At 32.8% G+C, this 15,557-nt stretch overlaps 1 protein-coding gene across 1 annotated transcript in view; it reads left to right on the top strand.

Annotated features, from left to right (window-relative positions):
• The first annotated feature begins 306 nt into the window (after window positions 1-306).
• The window catches only part of Ssl1 (general transcription factor IIH subunit 2 Ssl1), a 116,606-nt gene continuing 101,355 nt past the window's right edge, over window positions 307-15,557 (top strand). Inside the window, exons 1-3 of the mRNA XM_090415723.1 lie at window positions 307-509; window positions 4,678-4,789; window positions 8,421-8,507. Of these exons, the coding sequence (XP_090271849.1) occupies window positions 451-509; window positions 4,678-4,789; window positions 8,421-8,507 (258 nt within the window). The 5' untranslated portion in view covers window positions 307-450. The remainder of the gene's footprint in view (window positions 510-4,677; window positions 4,790-8,420; window positions 8,508-15,557) is intronic.

The following is a 15,557-nucleotide window of genomic DNA, read 5'->3' as shown; positions in this document are numbered from 1 at the left end:
AAACACACATTGGTGTTGGTTCACAAATTTTGCTTCCTGCGTATTTCGACGCCGAAATATGTAAATAATAAATATTGTAATAATATATGTCTCTATTACGATTTTTTTCGATGGGGGTTGTGAAATATTTTAATTTTTCCAAAGAGGTCTTTACATCCATAAGTTTGGGAAGCACTGTTCTAAACCATTTAATAATAATTTCCTTACAACTGCAGTATTGTTCTCAGATAGGTGGCGTCATGTTATAATAAAGTATGTATGATGCCCTATGCGTTTTCTGGTTGCATTTGTACAACTGCTGTTGCTTTTGCGTGGACTTGTTATATTTAAAAATATAATATCGTTTAATTTAAAACATTAATTACCCTGGGTTGGGGCGTTTCTCTTTGTTTGAGTACAAGCTTACTATTAAATTCATCATAACTTTCTTGAGTCAAATTTAATTGCACAATGGGAGACGAAGATGACCATGGAGGTTATCGTTGGGAAACAGAGTATGAAAGAACTTGGTAAGTTTTAGATTCTCATAATGAGGAACGTGTGTGGAAGTGTCGTTTACGAATAAATACGGAGCTTTTTTCTTTATCCTTCGCCAATAAAAATCAGATTATTAATAAATGAAAATATTCTCGGTTGTGCTTACGCATTCCTGCACTTATGAAAAGCATTTTGAGCTTCAAAATAAATAAATAATATATATAATAATAACAGCACAAGAAAAACAAACTTGCTGGACCAAATATGAGTAATACCACATTTATGTATAAAAGAAAGGGACCAAGACCAATACAACACGTATTAATAAAATTTAGTTATAAATTTTCAAAGAAAGCCATGCAGCTTTATTTGGGCTATGTAAAATAAATAGATGTTAAATATCCAACCTTATTTCAAAGCCACATATGTATGTAGAAACTTTAACCGTTTGTACTGACAGTTCACTTGTTAAAAACTCAACTCTGACATTGGATTGCTTGGTAATGAATTAGAGTTTTTGCCTGGTCTCTGAAGAGAACTAGCAGTGAAACGCTTATCAAATACACAAATAAACGATGCCTGGGCAACATGTCTTTTAAATAGCGCAAAGCTAAAGCAGCTCCAGTACTGAGGATTGAACTCTCATGAGTTATCCGATTGAATTTTCGAAACTTGCAAAGTTTCTACATATATTTGGCTTTGAAATAAGGTTGGATTTTTAACATTCCCTATTTTTATACACTTATAAAATTGCATATAGATAGAAAATGCCAACAGAAATCATACTTAAAAAAAAAAAACTACAAAAATGCCCATGCCATTATTATAAACACATGTAGTCTCCTACATTCAAAAGCTGATCTTTTATTTTAAATGAAATCAGTATATCACTATGATTGATTAAAAAAAAAAAAGAAACGTCAGTACCAGAAATGCTATACAGTAGCATTTCTGGTACTGACCAAAAATCAGATACCAAATCAAACCTGTTCAGCTGGTATCCCTTGAAAATCTAATCCGACCTTTTAAAGTGGGTGAAATCAGAATACCATCCTTGGGGGAAGTACAACAATAAAACTTACCAAGACATGCCAAAGAAACTGATATTGTATTCATATTAAAAATTAATGAAGTCCAATTCTTGATATCAGAAAACAAACATCATGATAAACATTGTCATACTGAAGTCAAAATAGATATATCACCCATTTGAACAAGAAGAAACACACCCAAGAGTCGGTGAAATTAACGTATCACCCTTACAGACATGAAAGCAAACATAGAAGTACCAGAAATGCTAGTATAAAGAATCATACTATACCATACCATTAAAAAAAACAAAAAAAATCATGTCTTTATGCTAAAATTTTACAAAGGACAGTTATGTCCTTTGTAAATTTTATGATAAGAAAAAATATTTTTTTAAATATAATTTTTAATTTATATTTTGAGAAAAAAAGTATTTATAAAAAAAAATATTTTTATCAACATAATGACATCCAACCAGTAACATCACTTCTGGTTAGGCAAATCATATGATGGTGCAAGTTAGAAAATACACTACATCCAATGACCGAGAAATCCAGCTAACCATGTGACCTCTGTAACATTCTCAACTTAACCGACATCCAGTGATGTCAGTCATGTGACGCTGCTTTAAACAGACAATGAAAACTATACAGTTAAGAAAATAGGAAATTTCAAGGAAAAAAAAAACAAAACTAAAAACAAAAAATGCCAAATAATACCCGATACATAAAATAAAACAGAAGGAAAAACAGTATTAAAAGAAAAGACACACACAAAATAAATAAAAACAAAGCATAATTTAAATCATGCAATCACATGAAGTAAGCATATCTTCATCTCTGTAAATAACAGAATTTCTTGAAGTTTTATATGACACTTTCAACTGTTACTTTGACTTATGTGCAACAATAGCTAAAAATTACATTAATGCATATAAGCACTATTAATTATTCCCTTGTTTCTCTTCCTCCTTCAAACCACAATCCATTATTCACTAACTTATAAAGTGTATATGATTTTTATGAAATTGTCTTACTACAAATATTACATTACCTCAGTTATTCTACACTATCCTTAGCATTTTCTACATAACTTCTGGTAATATAGATGTAGCAAAAAAAAAAAAACACAAAAAAACTGATCCTTATTCTGTTTATTGATTTGATATAATCAACAACTAAACTTGTGCTTTTCTTCTGGTATTTAATACCACCAGTAGTGATGATAACATTCAATACTCCCAGTTGATAATTATATCATTAATAGTATTTCTTCACTACCTTGGAATTGTGCTTCATTCTTCAGGCTATTAATTTGTAAATATATATTATTTTCAATATTGAAAATGTTAATCATTATTAATTGCTTGAAAAAAAAGATACTAAAATATTTAAAAAAATCTGAAAAATAATAAAAAAAAACACATACCTTGGAATTGTGCTTCATTCTTCAGGCTATTAATTTGTAAATATATATTATTTTCAATATTGAAAATATTAATCATTATTAATTGCTTGAAAAAAAAGACACTAAAATGTTTAAAAAAATCTGAAAAATAATAAAAAAACATAAAATATCAGCAGGCAAACAAAATAAACATTAAAAGATCTGAATATAAACATAAAATATCAAATCTAACAGATAACCTACTCAAACAACTCAATGCAAAACAAAAATACACCAATACAAAAAGTGAAATTACCATGAAACAAAATTACATTACCAAACACCTTTAGCCTGTTTCCCTCAAGAGCTACTCTGACCTTTTAAAGCCAGAAAAACCAACATATCATTCCCTTGAGAAACAGATACAGCCATACCAATACCAAAACATCAATAGCAGACACACAGGTAACAAACATTTTAAGCTTCATTACTAGTAACCTAATATCATCCATTGTAGAAACAGAACCACCTGGAAAAAAATAAAATAAAATAATTCTCTAACTCACATAAGAAAAGGAACCCAAACAAAACCTCACAAAACATGTGAATAACTACAAAAAAACAAACTTACAACAAACACAATGGAGGAAAAAAACTCCAACAACAAACACGTCTTAAAAATTAACATACTCTCATCTCTAATAAAAACAAGCTGCTTTTATTATTATTATTATTATAATAAAAGGGAGGGCTCCTGCTCTACAGCTCTGTCTCCACCACTCAATCCACCAACTGATCTCAACTACAGCAATGCCATCTACTGTCGACCACCACCACTGGTATTTCCACAGACAATCACAAACATCCATGTCCACAGCAGGATTTGAACCCCCATAGCCTTTTGGCTGGAGAGTGGATACGCTAGCCACTCGGCCAGTCAGGCTGGCCTTAAAAAGTATAAACAAAATAAAAATAAAGACATAACATCTCCCCTTGAAAAACAAAACAATTCATTCACAAAATAATAAAAAAAAGCATAATCTTCAAGCAAAAAATTAAGAAAGCACAATTCAGATGATAAACAACAACCAATTTAATTTTTAGTATAACCAAGTGGAAAAAACTTTCAATTTCTGTCTCTAATCCAGAGTATTTTAATAATAAGGTGTGACACCTTTTGACTACTTGTGTATGGAAATATGATTTCTGCATTGCTTTAACTTTGATATCGCTTCTGGGTCTGGCTCACACTGATGAGACCTCAATAAAGGTCGAAACCAGTCAGGGTAGTTGCTCTTTCCATAAGGATATTTGCATTGCATTATGGGATACTAAGGCAATTGATGTGAAGTCATTGGACCCTATATACTAGTTGCCCTATCATGAAGTTACTTCATGTGCAAACTTTGTTTGCTTACACTTGGATAAAGGATGAATTTAAGACTATAATTTCTTGGCATCTTTAATTTATAATATAATCAAGTGGAAAAACTTTTGACATCAAATATAAATATGCTTGAGACATCAGATGGAAACTAATAAAAGTATATTGCTATATTGTTTTACTTGAAGAATCATTTTATTAACTCTGCTTAAAAAATGTAGTTTCTTTGCATTTCAAAAATTCATTCTCTCTGGTATATCAGTATAACTATTAACTATTATTCAGTCTGTAAAAAAAAAAAAGCTGTGATGATAGCTATTAGTTTTATCTATTTTTAGTTTTATTTACTTCATGTTTTTTTTTAATATGACATCATATTCACAATATATTAATATCTATAGGGAAGCTATCCACGAAGATGAAGGGGGACTTTTGCAGTCTACTGTGGAAGAAATTGTTCATCGAACAAAGAGAAGACATTTGTTGGAAAAGAAAAATATTCGACTTGGGATGGTAAGTTGTCATATTTTTTGGAAAATTTTTTTATTCTCCTGGTGACATTTTTCAGGTTGCATAAAATTAGGAAATTAAGTATTTTACTGCATTTCCTTTATTATTAAGCTTATGAAGGGACAGTCAAAAGAAAGACATCTGCTGTTTGGTTAAAAAAAAAAAATCTGGATTTGATTTATGGTGTCTCTGTAGCATTGTTGAAAAAATGGTAATGCCCCTGTTATCAGATTTTTTTTGTCTGGAAATTCAAGATATTCCTCCTTATAAAACAAACAAACAAACAAAAAAAAAACAGGCCTGTAGAGTCTGTTAATTATACCCGTAAACATGCACTCTTAACAGAAATAATCCAGATCCAGAACTAATCAACTTAGCATCAGCTCATATATGTATGAGCTCGTACTTAAGGACTGAAGCTAACTAACTAAATGCCCTTCACATATGAATGTGAAAAATTGAATCTGTGCTTCTTCCCCAGCATTTGAACTTATTTTCATGGCAGTCCATCGGTAAATATCCAGTTGGGTTTTGAACAGTAAGCTGACAATTTCAAACTTTTGTTAACCAAATTGTATTCTTCATTGACATAAAAATTAAATGCGTCTTTTGATTATACACCAAAATAAAAACTTCGCACACCATCACCAAGTTAAACAAGGCTTCTGTTGTTGAAGATCAAGATTAACAGTAAATTAAAAAAAAAATTTTTTAGCATGAACTCCACATATGAAAGGTTGCAAAACCTGTTATGATAATTTCATGTGAGGTTAAGTGATTAGGAAGAAAGATGAAATCTGTTTGATGTTATTGAAAAGCTGGTGGTTGCATTAATTGGGAAAAATAGTATGGGAAAGGATTTTCCAGGGAACATAGGTAGATGGAATGAAAAACAAGGATAAGAAATTGGTTCAGTAAATTTGGAACTAAACTAAGTATGGATGTTGATCAGTAGTTGCTGATATTATGTTGTTGTGATTCATGTGATTATGTTATTCACGGGTACTGCGAATAACATAATCACATGAATCCTCCAAAAACTGTTGGAGCATCTATAAGAAAGTGATTGGAGGGAATTTGTGGAGAGGAGGAGGAATGGTCTGTTAAGGGATTACCCTCTTCTGAATTGTGTGAAGCATTCTTGGTGTTTATGAAGCTTTATTAGGGGGTCTGCAGTGAAGAGATAGTGTTTCAAATAAGTTACCATCTTATGGTGAGTTGGTAAGAAGGCCACTGTGCTAGCCTTGCTCAAATACCTTTGCAACATCCAGAGTAAAGACATTTTTTCTGAACTTTCCATTGCTCATGTTGAAAGTGAGTAAAGTTGACTAGGATATTTGCTGCAAAGTGGGCGGCAGAAGCCATATTGGTGATTGCTAATTAATTGGTACACCTCAGTTAATGAAGAATTTGACTGTTAATGACCTTCTCCATTATTTTCAAGAGGATTGAGATAAGAGCAATGGGACAGTAGAGTAATGGCTATTATCTTCCTTTTTAGGAAACAAGTTGAATAAAGATATGCTTTCATGCTCTCCCTTCTTTGCTGCTTTAATAGCCTTCAGTCTTCTGGAAAAGCTTACTAGATTTTGGTAGATTGAGGTGGTAATTTGCATTCTTCCAGACAAGCATTAGTAAGGTCAGGCAGCAGATGAAAGCAACAAAGTGAGGCAAAGAAATCTTGTCAGATCATATAATAGAGAGTGAATTAAATCTTGCATGGAATGTCATATCATGCCACTCCAAAACTGCTAAAGTGAAGATGCAAGTTTAATTTTGAGCATTCTGTGTTGTGCCAGAATGACAAGTGTGTAGCAATGTTCCTATGGGTAATAATGCAAAAGTTAAATTTCGTAACAGTGTTTCTCTCTTTGTGATGCCTAAATGATGAATGTGGCACATTTGTGAAGTTGGCATTTCGGTACGTTCTCTTACGAAGTAGTACAACCAAGAATGGTCCCTATTTGTGAATCTTGCAGACTTTGTAGTTCACATTACATACACCAGAGATCATGGCAGTTGAACAATCATTATATTATGATATATAATAATATATCATTATATAATGTGTGTATTATATAATATATCATTATATAATATATAAAGTGGACGAATTTTTTGATGCTTTAGAAAAAGCAACTGACACAATGAGAAAGGAAAAGTTGGTCCTTGTTGAGGATCTGAATAGCAGAGTAGGAAATTATTGTCAGACATACAAAAATATTTGGGGAAAATTTGGAGAAAAGAGCAAAGCTAATAATAATGGCAAATACTTGTTGGATTTCTGCTCAGGACATGAACTGGTTATTACTAACACCATGTTCCAACATAAAAATGTGCACAAATTCACATGGAGAGAAGAGGCAAGGAATAAGAAAAGGTCAGCATTAAAAAGACAATGAAAATAGGTAGAATTGTTGAAAATGTCAACTGTGTTGTGAATGGGGAACCTGTATAACAAGTAAAACATTTCAGCTACTTAGGCATGAATTTTAGTGAAGATGGTAAATTAAATATGGAAATAGACAACAGAATCAACAAAGCTGGTATGGTAGGAAATCAATTGAATAAATTCATATGGAATAAGAGAGAAATTAGTTGGAACACTAAATTAGCTGTATACTAGACAGTGTTCAAACCAGTTTTAACTTATGGATCTGAGAGTTGGGTCGGAAGTAAAACACTTGACTAAAGACTAGAGACCGCAGATATGAGAGTCCTGAGAAAGATTAGAGGCATGAACAGATGGCATCAATGGCAATATCATATTAAAAACGAGTATTAGGAAAGATCTTGACATTGTCGGCATACAGGAGTGTTTTAGCAGAGCTAATCTCAGGTGGTATGGTCACTTAAACAAAATGGGCGAGGAAAGATTAGCAAAACAAGTGTTCTCTGCCATGTTGGCAGGAAAACGACCCAGAGGAAGACCAAGATATAGGTGGATTGATACAGTACAGTGTGAATTAGATGATAGAAATATAAGATCTGATAATGATAATATTGGAGTCTTGACAAGTAATAGACTGATTTGGAGGAAAATTGTAGATAGGAAGTTACTAATGATGTAAATTTTTCATGTAGTACTATCATATCCTGTACACCCCTTGATGGTACATGTCAGTAATTTGATGATGATGATATTTATAATTCACATAGATGGTGTTATTGTTTGATGTAGGCAGTGTAATCTGAATCAAAGGAAGGTAAGAAATTGGTAGGATGTGTCATACAATATCTTGTTGTTTCCAATGTTTTGGCAAAATGAGTGAAAGAACTAGTAGAATTCTTAATATGGCTGTGAAGCTTGAGAATGAAAGTGAAAGACTGAGTACAAATTGTGAGAAGATCATCCTTATAGGAGATTTATCATTATCACTGCAAGCTTATGAGTAATCTTTATTTTTAAAGAATTTAAATGAGTAATCTTTATTTTTAAAGAATTATGGTTGTAATCACAAGTTTTAGATTCTGATTCAAGATCAAGATTCTGCTGTACTGAATTTCCTTTAGTTTATCATTAATGCTATGATATCTGACTGATTTATTAACATGTGTTGTATTTATTCTTTCTTAAATATGTTGACAGTTTGTGTATTGTATTATGTTAATGAAATTGTTTGACATATTTTAGATGAGGCATCTTTATGTGATTATAGACATGTCAGAAGCAATGTTAGCACAAGATCTAAAACCTACGAGGCAGATCTGTACTCTCAAGGTTTGTGTTTGTTTGTAGTAATAAGAAATGTGTTGACCTGAACATTTATATTGCTTTTTTTTTTTTTTGGAATTATTATAATGCAACTTTACAACTAAGCATTCACAAGTGTGTTGTTAAATCTGTAATAGTAGTTTTTTTGACTGAAGTTTCTCTGCTCTTCATTCAACATGCTGGATTTGAATCTCACTGTAACACAGATGTTTGTGAATGTCTTTGGTTAGTAGATGATTTTAATTGACTGATGTGAGACCACCACCCTTCTTATTAGAGGTCTGAAGTGGATTGAAAGAAGTCTGTGTTTGATCCATTCTGATTTCTTTTTTTACCTATTCATTTATTGATTGAAATTCACATTCTTCATTCAGAATAAGAAGTGATATTTAAAATATTTCTTATTCTGTAAATCATGGTGGACTCAGGAAGTTAAAGAGGCAGTCAAGGAAAAGAAGAAAAGGCATTGAAAGTTCCAGCAAGAATTCAGCTTGAGGTCCTAAATATTTTTGTATTTTATCTTTTGTTTTGTAGAAATTAAGAAAGGAAGAAATGAGAGAAAATGTTAAAAAGTGAAGCATTGTATAAAACAGCTGAATAAAAGTCGTGGGAAGACTTTGATAAGAACATAGAAAATAAATAACAGGAAAGTGGTAAAATATTCTAGAGCCTGTTGGAAAAGCTCAGAAATGGAGGAAAGAGTACAGTAAAAGGAATCAAAAATAATAAAGGTGATGTGAAAAGTAAAGATAATGATCTAGATATCTGGAGTAATTACTTTGAAGGTTAATTTTGCTTTTACTAAATGAAGTGTTTAAGGGTCGAAGCTGTATAACTGAGAGGAGACCTCCACATAGCCTTTAAAGGAATGTGGAGAACTGACCAGGGTTTCTGACCTAATGTCCAATCCTCACCTTCTTGTGGTGCATCCTATTGGGCATCTACTTAGATACTGAACGAACAAGGATGGGCTGGCAATTTGGGATTTAGCTGACCAAATTGTATTCTTATTGGTTAAACCAAAATAAAAAATGATGGTACAACATGACAAAATTTCATGCCGGCTGGGGCGTCTCCCAGTTAAACAAGGCCCCCGTTGTTTTCGCCAGAGAACCAGAGTGAACAGCGAAAAGTCAGCTACTGGAACAAATCTGAAAACACACCCCAACTCAACATCACCAGAGTTAAAGATCACTACTATAAACATAAGAAGCCTGAATGGCAAAGAAATGGCACTACCTGAGGAATTAGATAAGTACCAGATCGACATAATAGCAATGACTGAAACAAAAAAAAAGAAAAACTGGTGAGATCTTTCTGAGCAATAAATACAAAATGTTATATTCAAGCAATGACAATCAAGGAAAAGAAGGAGCAGCCAATATTCAACACAAAATACAAGGCTAATCTTCTTGAATGGCAGTCAGTCTCAAGTAGAATAATGTGGGCAAATATGAGAATGGGGATCTGGACAATGAGACTTATTTGTGCCTATGGTCCCACAGAAGGTTCTACTAAGGTAGAAGTGGAGGAATTTTTTGATGGTTTAGAAAAAGCAACTGACACAATGAAAAAGGAAAAGTTGGTCCTTGTTGGGGATCTAAATAGCAGAGTAGGAAATGATTGTGAGACATACAAAAATATTTTGGGAAAATTTGGAGAAAAGAGCAAAGCTAATAATAATGGCAAATATCTGTTGGATTTCTGCTCAGGACATGGACTGGTTATTACTAACACCATGTTCCAACATAAAAATGTGAACAAATTCACATGGAGAGAAGAGACAAGGAATAAGAAAAGTCTCATTGACTATGTTATTGTTGATAGTAATGTTTTCTCCCTGGTGCAGGACACTAGAGTGTACAGAGGATTTGAAATTGGAAGTGATCACTATTTAGTCTTGAGCAGGATAAAATTGAATTTCATATCGAAAAGAATAACATCTAAGAAAGTTTTAAAACAAATAAAAGTTGAGCAGCTCTCAGATGTGAACTGTAGACTAAAATACACAAAGATTATTGAAGAAAAAATGAAAGAGTTTGAGAACAGGAATCAAACCTTGGAGATTCAGTGGCAAGCCTTGAAGAAAGCCCTGATTGATTTAGCTAGAGAGGCATGTGGTGAAGTTGTCTGCAATGATAGAAAAATTAGAACTCCATGGTGGACACAGGAAATTAAAGAGGCAGTGAAGGAAAAGAAGAAAGCATATCAAACGTTCCTGTCAAATAAGTCAGCTTGTGCTCTTAGAGAATATAGAGACAAATGCAAGAATGTTAAACACTATGTAAAACTAGCTAAACAAAAGTCATGGGAGGATTTTATCAAGAATATAGAAAATAAATATCAAGAAGGTGTCACCTTTATTTTAGATAGTGAAATGAAAACGGGAGAAAAAGATATCCTTGAAGTATGGAGTAATTACTTTGAAAAACTGCTAAATGAAACAAGCAATGATAGCACAGTGATAAAAAACACTCACAGGCATACAGTGAGGAATACATATCCATACTTGAAGTAGAAAAAGCCATAAAGGCTTGAAATGTGGAAAGGCAGCAGGAGTAGATGATATTCGACCAGAAATGCTGAAGTATGGTGGTATAAAAGTCTTACAGTGGCTGCACTGCATAGTTCAGAAGGCCTGGATAAAGGGACGAATTCCTGATGATTGGAGTAGAGCTCTAATAGTAGTCATATATAAAAAGGGAAATAAAACTGATTGTGAGAATTACAGAGGTATTTCCCTACTGAGTGTTCCTGGCAAGATCTATGCAAGTATACTTGAGAAACGGTTGAGAAGAATTGTGGAAGAAAAGCTGGGTGAAGAACAAGCTGGATTCAGGCCAAATAGAGGCTGTCAGGATCAGATCTTCACTTTACGACAAATAGTCGAAAAAGCTTGGGAATTTAACAAAGATCTGTATTTAAGTTTTGTCGATTTGGAAAAGGCATATGACAAGGTGCCAAGAGAGAAGATATTCAATGCGCTACAGTTATATGGTGTCAATGGGGCATTATATCAAGCAATACTTAGTCTTTATTTTAGTTGTATGTCAGCAGTTAGAATTGAAGGAAGTACAGGAAGATGGTTTAAAGTTAAATCTGGTGTGAGACAAGGATGTATATTATCCCCTCTATTATTCATTATCTATATGGATCACATTATGAAGGAAAGTGGTATTAAACATGATATCAAAATTGGAGATGTTAATATCAGCTCTTTGCTTTATGTGGATGATGTTATACCTCTAAATAAATCTGCTACAAGTCTGCAAGATTCTCTGACTAAATTGAATAACTGTTGTAATAGATATGGTATGAAGGTCAGCAATAGAAAGACATATTTCTCTTCAGTTCATTACTCAAAAACAAATTAACATCTGTAAGAAACTCTAGGGTTGAGTCGAAAAACTCAACTAATCTTTGTAGACTTGCACCTCTAGACAACCATCTTACTTCAGTATGCAAGAGTAATTGGTTTGATACTTCATTTTTTTCACAAATTTGGCAAACAATCGTGATTTAAGAGGATGAGCTCTAATTTCATTAATAGATTTAATACACGCTCTTAGAGTATCATGCAGTTCGTCACTGAGAGTTTTTGCCACCAAATGGTTTCGGTGCAACACACAGTGAATAGTACATACACTTTGAACTTTTTCTTTCAGAAAGGCAGCGAAACCTCGATAACGGCCCACCATTGCAGGTGCACCATCTGTGACTATTAGTACACCACCTGTTATATTAGTAAATGGAATATCATACTTATTTAAATATTCCTCCAATCGCTAAAAAATTGTCAACCCTGTTCCATCACTTTCAAGATATTTTGCAAATAAAAATTCATCAATAATTTGATGTTTAGTTTTACTATAATATCTTACATAAGCCATAAGAATAGAAGAACTATGTAGATTCATCAAGTTGGATGGAGAACTTACTATTTTTGAGTTCTGATACTACAGTTTTTCTACATCTTCAGCCATTTCACCAATATGTCTTTTCACGGTATTTGTACTCAATGGTAAGCATTTTAAAACAGGGCCAGAATCTTTTTACATTATGGTTTCAATTACTTCTTTTGATTGCAGGTATAACAATGTCCTCTGCAATTGTTTATGATTTTCCTTTTTTTTGCTATATTAAAAGAAATATTTTAGGAGGCTGTTAATCTTTGTTTATTGTCAGCTTCGGCAGGTGTTTTCATAAATGATTTTATAATTGGTCGATGTGTGTATTTCTCTTTCAGTTTAAAAAAGTCAAGATCTTTATCTTTCTTATCAGGATGGAGTCTTTGAAGATGATCTTTCATCTTCAAAGGCTCCATTTTTGCTGATTTCATTGCACCGTTACTAATTCTTCTTTTTTCATAAAGAAGACACATAGGCCTCGTTTCGTTTCTTAACAAAGCAACAAATCCAAGTTTCAAATATGCTAACAAATATTGTCTTCATTTCTTTTTAGAATCTGAAGCTGCCTTTGTGGTTACTGGAGTTGTAACAAAATAATTAAAATTGAAGTCAGTAAGCTAAAGTAATAAGTCTAAATAATATACCTACTCACGTATTCCTATAGGATGTACAAAACTACCAGCCCTGCTCAACTCTTCAACATAGAGAAGTTTAGTTTGTGAATGAATAACAATTGAATTATAATATGTATGTTGATGAATTTGAGAACATTAATGCGCATATGTCGATGCGCAAAAATGAGACTGGGATTGAATATGTGTAAGTATAAGTAAATAAGCAACCACGCACATGTTGCAATCTCACTCCTGCCACGCTGGCCGGCAGGAACCACCGACATACCTTTATTGGTAAATACATCATTTTGGCCTACTTGATTGCCCTCCGTAACTATTTTCATGACCTCGCTCCATCTTACAGGTTCTATTCATGTTACTGTTCCCACGATTCACTCTTAATTGCGTTGTCATTCAGGATGGAGGTAATCCAAGTTAACCGAATTAAATATTACCCGTACAATGATGTCTTATATTTTTCTATCGACCCCCTGAGCCCGAATCGACCCCTAACAATGTTGTATCGACCACTTTGGCAACCACTGCTCTAGAGCATAGTTTTTTAGCTTATCTAATCCTTCGACCCAACCAACGCTATTGAAAAAAAAGTTTTTTAAGAATTTTGTTCTTTCCTCAAGTGTTATCTTTTGGGGTGGGTACATTTACTTCAGCAGAATATAACTTGAATAATTCATAGAATTCATGCTGCTACTACCTTAGATGAATTTATGTCTCCTGGTGGATTTATCCGTAAAGAAATAAAATTTCTTTAAGAATTTAAGAGATTTATTTATTTTTTAATTTTATTTTTCTGAGGAGAAAATTGGAGCATAGACAAAATGCAACCCAAAACTGACTAACCAGTGAAGTTTAAAAAACCAACCAGCAGCTAGTGAGCCATATATTAATTATCATGGCTCTGGTTTCTAATGGAATTGGAATTGATATATATATGAATAAGGAAAGGACTGCAGACAATCATAAAAGGTGCATGGGCTAAGGGTTACTTAATCTGAGAACTCTTCTCTGGAGACTAAATGTAGTACCTTTTCAAACTGCTTGAGGCTTCTTATAAACAGGAGTATTCTTTCACCCGTCAATGCAAAACTTGTCTGCTACCTAAAGATTCTCAAACATCCATGCCACCATGTTAGGATTTGTACCTGCATTTTGTGTTCAGAGAGAGCAGGCATGCTAAGACTAAGACTTCATCATCTGGGTCCACCTGAAACAAAACACTAAATTTTCACTATTTTTTTTTTCTTCCATAATTGGACTGTTTTCAACAAATTTTTGTAAGTATATACAGACATGACACACAGCCTGCTGCAAATGCATTAAAAGAAAGATCTGATCCTGACAACTTCTGTTTGGCCTGAATCCATCTTGTTCTTCTCCAAGTTTCTTTTCAACAGTTTTTCTTAGCTTCTTCTCAAGTATGCATGCACAAATCTTATCAGGAACTCACTAGGGAAATTTCTCTGTAATTCTCACATTCAGTTTTGTTTACCATAGGTTATTTCTCATAGGTGGGAACTATGAGAAATCTGTTCCAGTTATTTACAATTGACTTTCTGATCAGGCCTTCTGAATTATATAGTGCATCCACTGTAAAACTTTTATATTTCCATATGCTCACATCTCATCTGCTCTAGCTGCCTTTTTACATTTCGGGTTTTTGGTGTCTTTTTGGTACCTCAAGTATTGATATGTATTCCTGATTGCATTCCTCTTGAATATTATCTGTCATTGCTTGTTTTATTTAGCAGTTAATTTTGCTTTTATAGTAGTAAAAGAGTTATTGCGTTACACAATTTCAACACTATTTTTTCCATTTCTTAGATTTCGCAAAGCTTCCAGAAACATTCTACTACCTTCCTGAAATTTATCTTCTATATTCTTACCCATGTCTTTTCGTGACTTTTTGTTTAGCTACTTTTACGCACTGATTTACTTTCTTAATTTTTTTCCTCTATATTTTATCATAGCACATGCTGACTTATTGCTAGGAACATTTTGTATACTTTCTTTTTTGCCAGGACTCCTTTAAATCTATACTTGTAGACAGCTTCACCGCATGCCTGTCTGACTGAATTAGTCAGTGTTTTCTTCAGATCTGCCACTGAATCTCCAAGATTTTGTTATAGTTTTCAAACTCTTTCATTTTGATTTTCATTTTTTCCCATTTACGTACATAAAAAAAAAAACTGAAAGAATTATTATAATTTTGAATTCAAGACTGTACTTGAGAATATCAGTATGAAAAACTGGGCACTTATAATTCTTTATATACGGTATGGTTTGAAGTTGTTCTGAGTTGAATTTTCATTTGTTGATAATCAGTTGTGTTACATTTAGATATGTAACACAACTGATTTACATTTACATTTTACATAAAGATTTCTATTCAATGGTGATGCCTTTTTAAAAATCCAATGAATGTATTTAAAAGTTATAAGTTTATGATATGCTTCTAGATATATAATTTTGTTTTTCCGAATTTGGCACTACAAATGGTCTGATTGAAACCATAA

Source organism: Typopeltis vanoorti, chromosome 3 (genome assembly GCF_054136105.1).
Source record: "Typopeltis vanoorti isolate ZY-2024b chromosome 3, IOZ_Tvanoo_1.0, whole genome shotgun sequence".
In the NCBI taxonomy this organism is placed as follows: Eukaryota; Metazoa; Arthropoda; class Arachnida; order Uropygi; family Thelyphonidae; genus Typopeltis; species Typopeltis vanoorti.
The sequence above is the reverse complement of the archived record's forward strand: the minus strand, read 5'-3'. Positions and strand labels throughout refer to the sequence as shown.